General features: G+C 45.3%; 1 protein-coding gene across 9 annotated transcripts in view; it reads left to right on the top strand.

The window, feature by feature from the left end:
* The window catches only part of LRRC1 (leucine rich repeat containing 1), a 172,036-nt gene that overhangs the window by 97,834 nt on the left and 56,567 nt on the right, over positions 1-17,635 (top strand). For 8 of the 9 annotated variants that reach the window (XR_007479816.1, XM_049716243.1, XM_049716242.1 and 5 more), the window contains 6 exons: positions 973-1,029; positions 1,320-1,383; positions 1,771-1,845; positions 4,495-4,639; positions 7,159-7,277; positions 8,998-9,081. Coding sequence is in view for 8 of the 9 variants with exons in the window: in XM_049716243.1 (XP_049572200.1) it covers positions 973-1,029; positions 1,320-1,383; positions 1,771-1,845; positions 4,495-4,639; positions 7,159-7,277; positions 8,998-9,081 (544 nt within the window). In the remaining variant the exon portion in view is untranslated. The remainder of the gene's footprint in view (positions 1-972; positions 1,030-1,319; positions 1,384-1,770; positions 1,846-4,494; positions 4,640-7,158; positions 7,278-8,997; positions 9,082-17,635) is intronic. The other variant, XM_033424288.2, reaches the window with a different exon arrangement.

Below are 17,635 nucleotides of genomic sequence, written 5' to 3'. Positions count from 1 at the left end.
TGCTGATTCAGAATTGCCACTGCCACCCAGATCGTCGGCATCTGGGGAGAACATCTGTCTCCTTGCACCGTGTTCCTAGTAGACATGGATTACAGCTGAGAGGCAGGAGAATCTGCTGAAAAGAGTGCCATTCGGGGTTTATTAAGAATAAAAGCGGGCTTCCCTGGTGGCACAGTGGTTGAGAGTCCGCCTGCCGATGCAGGGGACGCGGGTTCGTGCCCCGGTCCTGGAGAATCCCACATGCCGTGGAGCGGCTGGGCCCGTGAGCCATGGCCGCTGAGCCTGCGCGTCCGAAGCCTGTGCTCCGCAACGGGAGAGGCCACAACAGTGAGAGGCCCGCGTACCGCAAAAAAAAAAAAAAAAGAATAAAAGCAACATTACCACAGCCACTGCTTATTGACCACAGTCTCGCATCGTGGGCACCGCGTGGAGTATGTTATTACTTGAGTCCTCCTGCATCTCAGTGCTCCCTTGCCCTGTAAACTTGTGGTCTTAAGTAGAGCATGTGGACTTTCTGGACCGATATGCCCACTGCTTTCAAACGGGCATGGTTTCTCACTGATGTTTGTAAGAAGAGCTCCGTGAGATTAAAGGCTTTCCTGTTTTTATGGCAACAGCACATTTTCGACATTCTAAAGCCTAGAAGCACATATTCGGCTGCTATCTTGGTCCTGGGAGTGGTTGTCTTTCAAGGGCTAGAGAGTTATTTTCACATATCAACTGTACAAAGTATAGGCATGAGGGTGCCTTACTGTGATGACCCTGCTCTTTTTATTTTAATATTAAAACTTGGGAAGTGGAGATGATGCTGTTTTCAGTGGGGGTGGGGGTGGTCATAGATGTTTTCCCCTGGGAAGTGACGTACAAGGTCTTATTAAGAGTTGCTCCTTGTGGAGTGTGTACTTTGCGGGGGGTGGAGTAGGAAGAATCTCAGGAACTTTCCTTATACTTTTTCCTTCTGTTCATTTCTAGTCTTTATAACCTGGCTTCACTGGAACTGAGAGAGAATCTTCTTACGTATCTCCCTGAGTGAGTCTCTGGGGAAAAGGAGAGGGGGTTATGTACTGAATGAACTTCTTGAAGCATTAAAAAGAAAAAAAAGTACTACAGTATCTTGTCAAAAAGAAATTCTGTGTCTTTTGGAAAATTTGAGAGATGCCAGCCTTCTCTCAATAGTCCTTCCTGTGCAATAATTATGACCATAAAATCCAGATGAATCTTATTTTGGGAAACTAGTCCAAGTGAGGAATGCCGTACTGCTCAGCATTTCTAAGTCCTAAGAGCTCCCTCCCTTTGTTTTTTTGTTTTTTTTTTAATAGCTCTCTAACCCAGCTACGGAGACTAGAAGAACTTGATTTAGGAAACAATGAAATATATAATTTGGTAAGTCTGTACTGAAGAGAGATTTGAATTTCACCTTGTCCTTAGTCACGATCACAAAATATTTGGGGGGAGATCTGTAGGGATGCTTGTAAGCCAGTGTTTCCACGGATACAGCTTGGCAGCATTAGAGAACGTGCTTCAGTTCACACAGGTTAAGAATGATGATTCAGGGGTGGAGGGTCACGGCTAGAGATGATGGGTATCAGTGGAAACAGCTGGCATTCTTGGGGAGCATTGGGGATACTTTTAGGAAGGGGGGCTGATATTGGAGAAGTACCAACGAACGACCTCTACAGTACCCCATTACTAACTGTTGAATTAGGGTTCTTTCTTAATGGAAGCCTTGAAATTGGAGCTTTGCTACCATAACATTGCTTTTTGTTTTAGCCAGAATCGATTGGCGCTCTCTTACATCTAAAGGATCTCTGGTTGGACGGAAATCAACTGTCAGAATTACCTCAGGTGAGTGGTAATTTCACACTGTCTCCCCCAAAAGGTAAAACCACCACCACCTTCATGTGTTTCCTGCCTCTACATCAGATTTTCTGTAGGAGGGATCTTGAAAACCAAAACATTGGTTGAAAAAGCAGGTTTGGAAAAATATATTGAGCATTCACCGTGCTGCCTTGCTGTAGGAAAACTGAAAGCCTCCACCCACCATTTCTAACGATAATAAATATATCCTGTAGTGTGTGAAGTCTGCATTTTATTTCATCCTTGCTCTATGCTTGGCTTGCCTGCTTGAAGCCCAGCAAATTTGGAAGTTACCAGGATGCCAGATTGAGATGGTAGAAGTTTCTGCCACTGTTTGTGATGTGCCAAGTGCTTTGGGATAAGTTGGCCCCAGTTTGCCCCGTAATAGTTGATGTAAAAGCAATGCAAAAAGCTTTTATTTCATATTTTTTCCAAGTGTTGCTATGGTTTAGCTGGAATGTCACACGCTGTTCATGTTTTTCCTGCTGTTACCGAGCGTGAGAACCATGTTCGGAATGAAATGGAGTCTCGTGTGGGCTTCTGAGTACGTCGTGGTCACCTTGTGGGTCCCAGCAAGCAGGACCCGCTTTCTGGTCAGTTGAAAGAGAAACTTGAACTAACAACAACACACGGGCATTTCCCCCCTTACTTTGTTTTTCTCCAACTATTACTGAAGTTTACTCTTTGCTGTCTCTTACAGCCAGGGTTAAAGTCAGAATATATTTCATGATGGTCTAGGTGTGTGTATTTTACAGTAATTCAGAAGCTGTCTGCTGGGCTGTGTGAACCTGTCGTAATGGGACCGTGTACTTCGGGTGGGAAATGTGTATCGGTGCAGGGAAGCCTAACACTAGAAAAAAGCATTTAAGTAAACTTCTAATTGTTGTAGTTATAGTGCTGGAATTACCATTGACATCACCCACGACTAATGCAACTAAGGAACTAATTTGAGTGTATTTCTGAGTTCTTGGCTGCATTTGGGAAAAGGATAGGACAGAACAGTAACTGGTGTGGGCAAGGGTTTGATTAGCACTTAGATTTCTCTAGGAAGTTATGAGAAATCTTGATTGAGAGGATTCTAGTTACTTAAGAGTCAAAGGATGGGGGGAAGATGCCAGGAAGTTATTAAGAAAGTAATAAAACATCAGCTGTATAGGATGGATAAACAAGGTCCTACTGTAGAGCACAGGGAACTATATTCAATACCCTGTGATAAACCAGAATGGAAAGGACTATGAAAAAGAATATATATATATATATATATGTATAACTGCGTCACTTTGCTGTACAGCAGAAATAAACACAACATTGTAAATCAACTATACTTCAATAAACTTGAAAATATCAGCTATTAGACATGCAGGGGGAGAGTATATGTGTGGACAGATGTACATAAACAATTATGTGCAAAATGCCATGTCCCAAACACAAAGAAATGAACACGCCACTGGTCATGTTATTAATGGTTATTTCAACATCTCATTTGCCCGCTTGTATAACCTTCTATTAAGCCAGGACTAAACACATCAGACAGTCCCAGATAATCAGAATTATTTTCCTGTCTTCACAGATGACAGAAAGAAAAGGAGACAAAGCCATTGTTAAAAGGAATGAATGAAAAAGTGGAAGAACCTCAGGGGCCTGGCATGAAATTAGTAGAAATGTAGTCTGATTTCCTACAGGCAGGGAATGCAGGGGTGGGGCTCACAGGATGTATATTAGGTGGGAGATAAACTTGGAAGAATCGATCCCAGTTCAATGCCGGCTGAGGAGTTTGTGCTTATGTAGCCATCAGGGAGCCACTGGAGTTAGAGGAGGGGTCTGATTCCGTGACTGGAGCGATGTTTCCTGGAGGGAAAGATGGAGGCGTGGTTTGTGAACAGACGTGGGCAGAGGATGCCCAGACCAGTCCAGGTGGGAGGGTACTGAGAGTGGGAATGTAACAGACTGGCAATGGCACGGAACAGTGGAGGCGGTTATCAGAGAGAAACTGTGCCCTTGGAGAGCGGAAGGGTACGATCTCTCTTGAATGGAATGTGAGACTCATAGAGGCACCTCCCTCACTCATGGGTTGGCTCTTCTGCTTCAAAGCAGTCTGCCTTTCTTGTCCCGGGTGTTAACGGTGTCGGCGGGTCTGTGTGCTCCAGTTTGGCTGGGGAGCAGACGCACCGATGTCGTAACAAGCGCTGTCTGTCATGGGAGATAGAAAGTAGATGGCTTCCTTCCAGGACATCTCAGGCTCACTCTCAAGTACGAGCTGCCTTCTGAGTGATTGATTCCAAACTTGGAGAACTGGATTCTAGCCTCCTTTTTTTCCCCCCACTAATCTGTGGGACCTTAAAACGACTCATCTTCTCTTGGTGCCAACCTCCTCATCTTATTAAGGGAGTGATTCCTCACCTGCGTGGCGTCGGAGGGCTTGGCGTCCCTCCCAGCTCCGTGTGTGTGATTCACACTGCTTTCGGTTTTCATTGGAAGGGGGTCTGGAAACTTACCCCTGCCTTCACACTCACACCGGCGCTAAGGAAACATCCTTAGGACCACTCTGGGATTCGATTTTGAAAAATCGCTGTAACAAATTCCTCCATACCGTGGCAGGTTCAGGCATGACTTTCTTTTCCTGTGTCGTTGATGTAGGAAATAGGAAATCTGAAGAACCTGCTCTGCTTAGATGTCTCTGAAAACAGGTTGGAAAGACTTCCCGAAGAAATCAGTGGCCTGACGTCATTAACGGATTTAGTCATTTCCCAGAACTTGTTAGAAACACTCCCAGATGGCATTGGTGAGTATTGAAAATAACTAACTACCAAGGTGCTGGCTCTTCTCAGGTGCTGGGGACGTGATTCCTTCAGTCATTTGTTTTTAAAGAAGGAAAGCAAGGAATATTTAATACAATTAAAGTTTCTCCATATGCAAGCGTTTCTGTCGCCCTGGTCTGGTAGCAGTTATACGTGTTGTTACTTTTAAGTGTTGGCCCCTGTCTACTTCCTCCACATCTTATTTCCATGATTTCAGTAGGGATCAGCCCAAATCACAGAATGTGTTTCAGACATATGAACAACCACTAAGACATTTCTAATTGAGCATCGTAAATAATTTATGGGAAACGACCTTTGACCTTATGGTGTGACCCAGGTAAGGGCTGTTACGGGGAGAGTGGGTGTCGTATGGAACCTTTTCTGGTCTATCGAGAATCATCTTTTCCTTGAACCATTCTTTGCCATTTCCTTTAAAAAAACGTCCAGACATTTTCTTTCCCGTAAAGGAACACAGCCCAGGGTGAGAAAATAAATGCAAACAGAGAAGATATAAACAGACATACGCTGTCAGCTCCACTGTAGCCAAGCTGCCTAGAAATTGTAAGAAATTATATTTAACTGTGTGGTTGACATAGGATAGCTGTCTTTGACCTTCACTTAACTTGTATTCAGAACATCAAAGGGAGTTTGGGGAAGGTTTTCAGTAGTTGGAGAAGCTGTGTGACAGAGGACCCCTTCCTTTCTGGTATTTGGTCCAGATGATAATAGCGACCTGGCAGAAATACAGGCTCTGCATTTTGGTTGAGGCTGGTTGGGAAATTGATGGGGACTTTGACTCCAGGTAGAAACATTTGCTGAGAATCATATATGGCATCGGAAAGCAGTTGTAGGGACTGGGGATGTTTTGTCGTTGGGAAAAGGGAGAAATAGGAGTCATGAGACGGTTGATGTCAAGCCTTTGAAAGGCTGTCAGGTAGAAGGAGATTTATCCCGTCTTCTAGTTCAAGTGGGTGAAAGAAAAGGGTTGCTAATCTCAGTTTGATTTAAGAAAGAGCTTAAAATGCATCTGTTTGGGCTGCTTAGTGAAGAAATGAGCCTCCCATCCCTAGAAGTATTCGAGGAAAGGCTGTCGGACCACTTGTCAGTGATGTTGTTGAGGAGATTCTTGGAGTGAGCTCTGTCAGCTGTAGGGTTCCATGCCTCGCAGAAGGATATGGGTCTCCTGGCCTGAGGACTTGGGGGGACTCTCTGCGGACAGTGTTAGTTGGTACTGATTATGCTAAACAAGGAGCCTAGCAATCGGTGAGTTCCTCTGCCTTGCCCCGGGACCGCACGCAAAGCGAGTTCATCCCTTCAGCATCTCCACATCTCCAGATTTATGTCTCTTTTACGATAGAGGCTGTTCTCCGATTTTCCTGGGGACAGTGTCATCATGCCGGCCACTCTCTGTGGATAACAAGGACCTCTGCTCTGTAGGCTCAGCCCCTGACGAAGTAGTAGTTGAAAGTGAGAATCTGGTGATGCAGGATCTCCTCCATCCCGCGGGGGCTGAGGAGGCTGCAGTAAACCCCAGTTCCTTTCCCGTGGCCTGAGGGCATTGCCCGTGGGTCCGTTTTCCCCACCCAGAGTGAAATAGATCAGTCTTAATGTGGCTTTTCAAAGATTACCATCTTTTTTTCAAAAATTTATTTCTTTTTGGCTGCGTTGGGTCTTCGTTGCTGTGCGCGGGCTTTCTCTAGTTGCGGCGAGTGGGGATTTCTCTTCGTTGCGGTGCATGGGCTTCTCATTGCGGTGGCTTCTCTTGCTGCAGAGCACAGGCTCTAGGCGCGAGGGCTTCAGTAGTTGTGGTGCATGGGCTCAGTAGCTGTGGCTCGCGGGCTGTAGAGCGTGGGCTCAGTAGTTGTGGCTGGCAGGCTGTAGAGTGCAGGCTCAGTAGTTGTGGCACGCGGGCTCTAGAGCACAGGCTCAGTAGTTGTGGCTCACAGGCTTAGTTGCTCTGTGGCATGTGGGATCTTCCTCGACCAGGGCTCAAACCCGTGTCCCCTGCATTGGCAGGTGGATTCTTAATCACTGCACCACCAGGGAAGCCCAAAGATTACCATCTGACTCTGCATTGACAGAAATACTTCATCGTAGGGATCTTCACGGAGTCATTGTCATCCACAGGTGATAGAATAAACTGCACTGTGCTGTCTTTTGTTTTTAGTGAGGATGATTGTTAGAGTAACATTAACGTCTCTCCTCTGTACACGAGACATTTCGTCTTCTCAAAGATCCATCAGATTTCCTGAAATCTCTGGGCTTTGACGTATTTTTAGGTAGTGGCTTTCCAAAGGATTTGCCGCTAATTGCTGACTGTTTCTGACATTCTGAACAAATGATTTTAACTCTCAACTGTTCGTGGTCGAAATGAGAATGGTACAGTTTCATAATCTGAAAAGCTGGGTGAGGAAATCAAATGAGCAAGGACAGCCGATAGGAAGTACCAAGCGGTGATCAGGAAGACAGTGATAACTAATGAGTTTGAATAACGCTTTTACAGGAAAACTAAAGAAACTGTCAATCTTGAAGGTGGATCAGAACAGACTCACCCAGTTGCCCGAGGCGGTTGGGGACTGTGAAAGCCTCACGGAATTGGTTCTTACGGAAAACCGGCTCCTGGTGAGTGTGGTTCCAGGGTCAGAGGGAGACTTATGTTGTGGGTTCTGTATCACAAAGGCTCCTTAGGTTCGATTCTACTTATTTGTAATTTGGGTAGACCAGATGGAAATTGCCTTACATTGTAACTAACAAAGGGACCTGAGAAGCAAGCATGTGACATAAAGATGATCCGTTTTGACGTGTCCAGGTCCCCCATCAGAGAGTGTGTCCCCATTGTGATGCTTAGGGTACAGGGACTGAGCTGGACACTAGGGGGCCCAGGGAGGCGGGGGGCGGGGGGTGGGTGGGGACTGGCCCTGTCAGTGGAGGTGCTGATGCCTCCATCGGGGAGTCCGAGGATGGGCCAGAGGGGGAGGGAATGGTGGTTGTCTCGGGAAGCCTTGGGAGCACTGGGGGTGGGGGGATGCTCTTTTGGAGGAGCCAGAGCACAGCTTTGACCTTGATCTTGCCCCATCTGAGAAGCTGGGTGAGGCAGTTCAGGTTCCCCGGGCTTGGACCAGAGAGAGGCCTCTGCATCTTCCCGGGGCAGCACCTGCTGGGGCGGGTTCCCAGGGCGACGGCAAACCTCAGCTGCTTCTCGCCTCCTGCTGCTTCCTCTCCGTCCATTGTCCTTCACCTCCCACCCCATCTGTTCCCCTTTCTCCTCTTGTCGTTGTCTTGTAGCCGCTGTTTTCTTTAGTTTATTTTCCTGCCATTCTCTTTTCTCTATATTTTGTCACTTTAGTTTTTACTCTACTTTCCTTTTTCCTCTTTTCTTCCCTTTTCTCCTCTCTTTATAAACAGAGTAAGTAATGCTCTTTAGGTGAAAAGATCAGAAGAAGACAGCAAGAGTGAGTGAAGGATGTATGGTTGGTAGTGCGGGGTGTGCCCGGGCATCTCCCCTCAGACAGGACAGTGGCCTCCTCGGGCAGGTTGGGTGGGAGGGACTAGGCTCTCCTTCCTTGTTTCTGGGTTTAGAATTACAGATGGTAGAGACTTCCCTGGCGATCCAGTGGTTAAGACTTCGCCTCCTAATGCAGGGGGTGTGGGTTCCATCCCTGGTCGGGGAGCTGGGTCCCACATGCCTCACGGCCAAAAGACCGAAACATAGAACAGAAGCAATATTGTAACAAATTCAATAAAGACTTTAAACATGGTCCACGTCAAAAAAAAAAAAAAGAAAAGAGGAATTACAGATGGTAGTCATAACAGTCAGAAAAATAATATTCATCCCTGATTCCATCAGGGTTGAAGACCCCCCCCCTCCCCGTGGGCTCCCACACCAGCCCGGGTGGCCCCCCTCCTTCCCCCAGCCTCATGGCCCCCACCCCCCGCTCGGGTTCTCACTGCCTGCTGAGCTCTCTGGCCTCCACAGGCATCTAAGCCACCATCTCTTGGAGTTCTCAGAGGTGCAGGCCGGGGAGGGATGAATCTCGAGGTTGCAGATTTCACTTTGTTGACTTAAAGAGCCTTCAGTACCTCTTTTACTTGGTGTTTCTCAGTTCCCAGGCCTGTGCCTTTGACCTCATTTCATTGAAACATACTCTCATTTCTACAAAAATACAAAATATGAGATGCCACGTCCCCCAAGTGAGTGTTACAAACACCTGATATCCAGGAAGAACCGTCACTTCTCTTACTGGATGAGATTAGATTCTCTCAGTTCTTGAGAAGATCTGTTTTACTCTGAGCTGTGTGAAAAGTATGCAGTAAGTTAATAACAAAAATGTTACTTTAACAGACTTTACCTAAGAGCATTGGAAAACTTAAGAAGTTGAGCAACTTGAATGCAGACAGAAATAAATTAGTGTCTTTACCAAAAGAGGTACGTGCTTTTAAGAAAATAATATAATGATAATTATAAAGAAATAATAACACATAAGGGGTCAAAGATGTCAACTACTTTAAAAGACTTATGTGATGCTTTTTAAAGGTGTCAACTCTCATCTGTGGTTTCAGGGATGGTTGGAGGAATTGTATGAAAGAATGACCATCAGTAACACTAAGGAGAGTAGGTGGGTCCAGATGGTTGTGAGCAGAGTTGAGAAAGGTGAATTCGTTGGGGGACAGAGAGAACGACATTTTGGGGTTGACCTAGGAGAACAGTGACACCACGGACAGGAAGGGGTGATCTGGGAGTTGGGCAGAGGAAGGGGATGACTTTGGGTTTGACTGGGTTTGATGAGGAGGTTAAACTGCCCCATAACCATTGGAGTCATAAAAATGGATCTTGATGGAACGTCTTCCTGGGCAGAGGTTTGCCTCCGGGAGAGAGGGAGTGAGCCCTCTAGGTAGAGGAGGACGCCCGCGAAGGTCGGGCCAGGTTCTTAGGATGTTTTGGTCAGTGCTCCAAGCAGGAGAAAAGAGACAGTCACCATCGTTTGTAGGCATAGCTGTGCAGCTTAGTGGCGTTTCATTTCTGGCAAAGGAGGTGCCAATACTGAGAATGGGGAGGAAACCTGAGACAGATCACACAGGGAGGCATCTGGGCCATTGTTTAAAAGGAAGACTCTCTTTCTATTTGGAACCAGGAGAACCTGATTGGAAATGGGTCGTACTGAGCTTGATTTTTTATTAGCAATAGAGCCTAAAATAAAGTTTAAGATGCCGTTTCTCCACTCTCCCCCCCCCCCCGCCTCCGCCCATCAAGTGAGCCGTTGGTGAGCCCCTCGCCCTGGCCAAGGCCTCATATGAAAAGGTGCTGTGTCCTCTGATGTGATGACCACTGGCCAGGCACCGTTTCCTCCTTATTTCTCTGTTTGACCCTTTCTAACATCTGTTTTGGAATAGTTTCAAAGCTGCCCTCCAACCAGCCAGAGCTCGAGGGGTTCTTATGCTCCCAGGGCCGCTTCTCTGGGTGTCCGACTTGGCTTGGTCTCTTCTTTCCCTTCCCCATCTGGGTGTTCTGCTCTCGGCAGCCCAGGCTTGTCCCTGGGTGAGAACGGCCAGCCTTCCTGAGTGGAAGCATAAGGATGTTTGTTATAAATGTGACTACGTTCTGTTTCCAGCAGAAAGACCTAATTCTTCATCTCAGCTAAACTGGGACAGCAGAGAGTCTGCTCATCAAAATGTTTTGGTTCCAGTCTCAAAGCAATAAACCGAAACACAGAGCTGGTGTTCTGAGCATTTAATTGTACTCTTGTTGGAGAACACGTGTGGGTGGGTGTAGATCGGACACATAAACACATGCAGAGAGAAGTAGAAAAGATTCATGACTTCCTTTCTCAATGTCCTGCACTACACTAGCTGCTGTTGTGTATGTTCATTGAATCGTCACAGCAGCTTTTTGAGGCCGTGAGGGTTTCCTCACTTTACAGATGAGGAAACTGAGGCTGGTGAGAAGCTTTCCCCACCGGGGCTCACACAGCTGGGAGTTGGGAGAATGGGTTCCAGACGTGTCCCCAGATGGCCAAGCCCATAAAAGCAGATTGAACCTACCTTTTCATCGCTGTGACCTTGACGTAAGGCAGGACCTTGATTGGGTAAAGGAAGGTCAAATCATCTTTAGTTTGGACACTTTAGAAAATTAATACATTTGAGGAATAGTTTCAGTAAATGCCAAGGAGAGGGCTTCTGAGTATGATATTAATCCCCAGCAAGGTCACCACCCACCTGCCATGTCCCCATCCCTCTCTTTGGATCTGCTCTTTCAAAGGAACACATTTTAGACAAGAATGTGAGGAGTTTCTTCTTGTAAACTGTCCCCATCATATTAGCATCAGCCCTGTTGTCACTCTGAGAGAATGAAATTATTGATATGATTGCTTCCCTGGCATTTGGAGTTTCATCAAGGAATGAAGTTTGTGCCTTTTCCTTCAGCTGCCCGAGAAAGCAGAGCTGTTTAGGACCCCAGGGACTGGCTCTTTTCTAGCCCATTTCACTCCGACTCACATACTCTGAGCTCCCAGGCTAGGACGTGTCCCAATTCTGCTGTGGGTCCCAGCTTGGTGACCCTGCAGAAACGGGCAGTGCTGGCCTCTGACCCTCGGGCTGAGCTGCCGAATCATCGATGGGCCCCTCACCTTCAACGGGGTCTTGTTTGTTGGTCTGGTGTGAGTGTGAGTGTGTGTGCAGGGGGAATGCCACGTGTGTGCATACACTCTGCCTCCAAGCTTGATACCATCCTATCAAATCCTGCACTCTCCTGATTGGATTCTTTTCTTTCCAAACGTGATTACTTCCTCTTGAACAATTAAGTCTCACGCATGACACATCTAAACTGAAATGCTGACCAGTTCCATTTATATGCCCCAAATCCATAGTTGTATTAATGGCCATTGGTCTGGTGTGCTGTGTAGTTGTTCCTCTTTTTTGTCTTTTTTTCCCCCCATTGGATAGTATCACATATTGTCAGTTTTACAGCACAGTTCCTTCGTCTATAGCAGCATTTATTTGCATTTTTTCCCCAAATGGTTGAGGGGAAAATGTTTGCACTGTGTGGGTCACAATAATAGATTCTGTTTGTGTTGTGTGGTGTTATGTGTAGTAAACATTTGCAAATCAATGAATGTCTCTTGTTTTCTTAATTGTTAGCTGCTTGGAAATTTAGAAAAGTCAGGTAAACTTGCAATCTTGTAAGTATTGTTCAGACCACAGTTGCATCTCTGACTTCCATTCTGCTTCTCAAATGCATGAAGATTCAGATCGGCTGACAGCTTTGTGTGCTCTTCATTGTAAAACATCGGACATTTTCCTCGAAACTCAGTTTTTTTTTTTTTGTTTCTTTAAATGACTGCATGGCCTGGAGCCTGGTTTTGCTATGTGTTTGTCAGACTTGTTCCGATTACTCTCTCTCAAAAGAATGCTTTTCTGTGAATTACATCTTAAGTTATTCAGAAATTCTGAAGGGCATACCTTGGGGGCTCATCTGCCTTCACCAAATTCTACTTTGTTGGCACGGTTCTGTCTCTGAGGGACAGGCTAGGATCGCTTTATTTGCTACATGTGGCATGCTTCTGATTTTTCAATCCACTTACCTGCGTCTTTTATTTCTCATCCCGTTGCTCAAGTGTGTATGTTTCTGTGATAAGGAAGTTCCCTAAAAAACCCTGTTTTTGGTGGAGGGAAGAATTAAGGGGAAGAGACTCTGATTCGTGGATAGACAGGACGTCGGTGTATCTGTGATCATGGGTATGAGGATAGACACAAACTTTATAGTATTTCTAGCCACATCTTATCGTTAAATGACCTAGACCACAGAGAGTTTCTGGCTGGAAGAAATGGAGTATATATCCAAGTTTAGGGCTTAGTCTCTTGTCTCCATTAGGTCAAAATGGAAGTGACTCTACCTACATCATACCTGTCCAGTCAGATGAGACAAGGGAGGATTTGCAGATCATTCGTCAAAGCTTTCCTTTATCAGGCAATCTGTAAACACGAATCACCCACAGATATTGTGCTATTCAGAAATGTCCATGGTGATAGAGTATTCATTTTGTAGACAGCTTTCTGCCTTCTTATTAGTACAATTTAAAATTCTTCTAGAGTAAGTTCCCATGATGTTCTAAAGTAAATTATTGATAAATAAAAGAGATACGACAAAACCTAAAAATGCTAGAATTAAAAAAAAAAAAAAAAAGCTGACCGTTGGGTTTCAGGATAGAGAAGGCATTCCTAAACTTGAAAGAGGAAATAACTCATAAAAAAACAGTTGATGGATTTGTCTATGTGAAAATGAGATTTCTGACCTTCAAGAAAATAAAGACAGGCTGGGGGAAGGGTGATGTTTACAGCATCACACGTGAAGGCTGTCTTTCCTTACTCTGTTAGAAATTCTTTCACATCATTGAGAAAAGAGATGTACCCACTCTAGAAAAGTGGACAGAAAGAAAAGCAAAGAACCCCCCCACAAAAACCAGTGATTCACAGGAGAAAAAAATAGAAATGACTTTTAATGTGAGATCATTATTCACAAAATGTTAATTGAAGCATTTTCACCTATCAGATTTTCAAGATTTAAAAAATATAATAATATACCAAATATTGGTTAGAGTACAGGAAAGTGCCTGTTATCATGGAAATATAAATTATTATGGCTTCTCTGGAAGGGAATTTGGTAGTAGTATTAAAAATTTGAAAAATAGGCATACCCTTTGATTCTGTAATTCCACTTCTAGGAATTTATCCTAGGAGAACTATTATGGATGTACACTGAGAATCATGCATGAGATTATTTCTCCCAGTGTATGCAGGAGCGTCTAGCATGTTCCAGGCACCATGCCAAACATGTCCGGAGGCAGCTGACATGTGCCAGGCCCTGTGCCAAGTGCCTTCAGGCTAATTCTTGTCTGATTTTCACAACAATTCAATGAGGTATAGGTAAATCATCATCAGCATCCAACAGATATTGATTTCTAAACTAAGACTCAGAGAGGTTAAGTAACTTGCCCAGGATCACACAGCAAAGAAATGGTAGAACTAATTAGCAGTGTCTACAGTGGTGATCTGCTAAGTAATCTGTGATACATATGTAGAAGGAAATAACTATGTGGTCAGTAAAAATTCTGTTAGAAGCAAAATGACCTGGGAAGACATTCTTGATTCTGTATGCAAACAAAGGTGCTAAAGATCATAGGGCTGGTTCTAATTCTGTTGAAGTGCATATTTATAATCACAAATGCATGGCATTTGAACCTCAAAATGTTAAGACTGATTATCCCTTCATGGCAGGATTTGGTTTGAGTTATTTTCTCATTGTGCTTTCGTGCGTGTGTGTATGTGGTTTTTATTTTCCAGTCAACTAAGTTACTTTCTTATAATTAGAAGAATGCTGTCGCTGTTAGTGGATATTTTGATGTCAGTGGCCCAACAATTCAGGGAGTCCCAAAACCACATGGTTTCCAAAATATTTCTGGAGCAGGGAACATTTGAATAATATGCCACAGATGACCATGGGAAAGGCAAAAAATAGTCTTTGGTTTCTAAAATTATACCTCATGTTATTTCTGTTCAAATAGGATTTTGACCAGATTTTGCTTATTGTACATTTTCCCTCTTGCCAGTGAAATGTGGGTTCAGTTCTGTTACAAATAATATTGAAAGGAAGATGCCGAAGGAAAATGAAAGTTCCTTTCCACTCGGGGCAGGTATTCACAAGGCAGGCTACAGGCAAAGGTGACCAACACAGGCTTTCTCTTTGAGTCACGCAATCTGTCTGATTAGCTCCTTTAAGCTGTCACCTGCAGGCAGTTAATACTCAGGGAAAGTTGACCTTACTGAAGGTTTGCTCAGTGATCTGCAGGTCCCATATCCTTGAGATGGATCAGATCAGTGCCAAAGAGTTAAGGACAGTATTGTCTTGAATTAGGAGAACACAGAACAGCTCAACAAGGATCCTTAGCTACGTTCTGTAATTCTCAGAGAATCCAAGTCCAAGCCCTCGTATTCTTTTCTCTGGTGCTGCCTTCCTTGTGTGCTATTTTGTGGTTAAAGGGAGTTTGAAAATATCAGCTTCCTACGTAACTGGTAATAAGTTATTTAAACAGTGACTCTGCTTCCCAGAATTTCTAAGTGATGGAGACATTTTATCCTGTTGACTCCTAAGGAGCCTGTAAACTCTGCCTCCTGAACCCAAAAGAGAAAGCACAAATACACGCGAATGATGCAGAATGCAATACTGAGCTCAGGCCAGTTCTTCAGTCCTATGAACACAAAATGTCACTGTGATGCACCGTCAGGGGGACAGTATTTTAGGAGGTTCTGGGGCATCCAGGGCGGAGGTGGGCAGCCTCAGCACAGTTCCAGCAACATGGCAGGGGCTCAGGTGTGGACAGCCTGTCACTGGGACCTGGGACTTTCACTTCTTGGAAAAACAACAGCTACATTTATTTGGCAGCAGCAATAGGCCAGGTCCTAGGATAGGGGCTGTGAGATAGGTGGTTTCGTTCAATCTAATGCTTATTGTTACTTTTGCTAAAGTAACATATCCAAATCCACAGGACCTAGGACGGAGCCTAAGTTCCACCCCTGGTCTGTGAGATCCCAGAGCCCCCCCTCTCCGTCACCCCGCATCCCCCTCTGACGTCTGTGAAGAACTCTGTCTTTTGAATCATGGTTTTGACTGCTCGATCATCTCTTCCAAAAGCCAAAGCTTTGCGCCGTGCCCTCCCAGCTGGCTTGGTGTGAGCGTGTCCTTTGCTTTTTGCCGCGTTAGGCAGCCCTCACACATTCAGCCCAGATGGACTCTCTGTCCTCATCGTTTCCTGAAAACATGGCCAGTGGCGCTCAGAGGCCACTCACCTGCCTTGTCCGCCCAGAGTGCCTGAGGCTCTTGGATACACTGCCTTCCTCCTCTTGACCTCTCAAATGGTGTGAGAGTAGAGCGGGGAAGGAAAGAGAAAAAAATAAATCACAGGCTGTAAGCACGTAGCCAGTGCACACCCTCCACTCGGAGTTCCCGTTCTTTCCCCCAAAGTATGTAAGCGGTGTGAACTTGTCCAGAACTTTTATTGCACGGGCGACTTTCAGAGACCTCTCTGACCCGCTTTCATTAGTTAATTAATGTTTAGGAGTAGATGATATAGGCACACGGTACAAACTGAAAATGTTCACATGGTGTATGCAACAGTAGGCCCCCCAGACAAAGACCCCACCGGTGGCGGGGGCAGTGGGCGGCTTCCTGACAAAGCGAAGCCCCAAGTCACGATGCAGCCTCGGCTCTGTGTGTAAATAACCGATACCTGCTTTGCCTCCCTGGAGTCCAGATAAGCCCTGTCTCCTCAAAGCCAGGCCGGCATGAGGCGTGACCAGCCTCAGCCACGTGCTGACCCAGTAGGCGCCCCTTCCTGGCTCGCAGACCCGGTGCGGATCCCCGTCCACATGGAGCGGGGCCGGGCCCCACGGGGACCTCCGCATGGGTCGATCTTTGTTGGGGGTCACCTAAATTCATCAGAGCGAATCTAATCGTGTCAGTCCTCACTCGATCCAGGGTGTCCAGGGTTTTGATTCCTTTCCTTCTGGGAGGTGCCTGGGCACCTGGGTTAGACTGAGCCCCTTCCTCAAGGGAGGGAAGAATGCCAGGCCCCACAGAAGATGTGCCTCTTTTAGGACATGATATTTACAAAACGTGAGAGGCCGCCCTGGTAATTCTTACCAGGGAAAAGAGTTTTGCGGTCTCCATTGTTACACATAGAAGCAGATGACAACTTTAAGTAGCAGCCTTTCAGTAGTAAGTAAACAAATACAAGTGTGTAGACATACCTTCATGAGGAATGTTGGTAGGTAGCTGGGCTTCACCTTTGGGCAGAGAGGATGCCAAACACCCTGATGACATGTAAGCGTGCAAATTAAACAGCCCCTTCAAACGATCTGTCAGAGGGTTTGTATGGACCATAATTAGAAAGGAAACGAATTGACGTGGACCAGGGGCTCTGGGAAGGCTTTTCGGGGTAGAGGATGTTTAGCTAATTGGGGGTGAAGATTTAAAAAAGACAGAAAGAAGAAGAGTGTATCTATAAGAAACAGTGCGACCAAAAATATAAGATGTCTTTTAGAGGACAGTGAGCAAACCAGTTTTTCTGGGATGGGAAATGTGAATACTGAGAAACGAGGGGAACAGTATGTCTCTGGGTGTTTCCAGGTGACCAGAGAGGAATGTTAGTCTGTGTTTTCTTGTGTGTTTAGTTTTCTTTTACATTCATTATGGTTACATGCTGTGGTTAAATATATTATTTCAAAATCCTTATATTAACTCCTAAGGGAAGACATAAAAAGATTGTGCACAAAGGTAATTATGTAGCGGTTTCATAAATGTGCATTCCGCTTTTTAAGATACACACGTACATTTAACACAGAAATAAATAGAAAAGGGCAGAAGGTATATTCAGATACTGACGAAGAGCTGGGTGTCTTGCTCCTCCTCTGGCGGAGGCTCTGGGGTATTTTTCCATGTATCAGAATCAATAGGTCCCTTCATCAGCCCTTTTCCCCAGCCGCCCTGAGTCAGAACAGCGCATGTGTGGAGAGTGTAGCGTGGACGCGGGCCTGCGGGATGTTGTGTCTGGGACCCAGCTGGTTTTGCAACCCCTTCGTTCAGCTTTCCTGACTGTAGAAACCACAGACAGCTTATTCAAGAGAGTCCTTGAATTCTTTTGCGAAGACTAGACTCTTACTAAGCTCAGTTACCTTTGAATCGGTTACTTAAAATAAAAAGGGAATCAAATTTGGTGTGGACGCAGATATTGACTTGTGCTTTCAGCAGTAGGTCTTAGCCGACCAAATTCATTTTTTGCTACAAGATGGTTCATTTTGCATTTGTCAAAGGGCAATGAATTTATCAAATTAAGTTGTGAATGACCAAAGGCTATTAAAAGATGTATGGTAGAAATCAATGTATCATCTCTCAGATGTTCCTCGTTTTCTTTTATTTTTAAAGAAACTGG

This window comes from Orcinus orca, chromosome 10 (genome assembly GCF_937001465.1).
Source record: "Orcinus orca chromosome 10, mOrcOrc1.1, whole genome shotgun sequence".
NCBI lineage: Eukaryota > Metazoa > Chordata > Mammalia > Artiodactyla > Delphinidae > Orcinus > Orcinus orca.
This window is presented reverse-complemented; position numbering and strand designations above follow the sequence as displayed.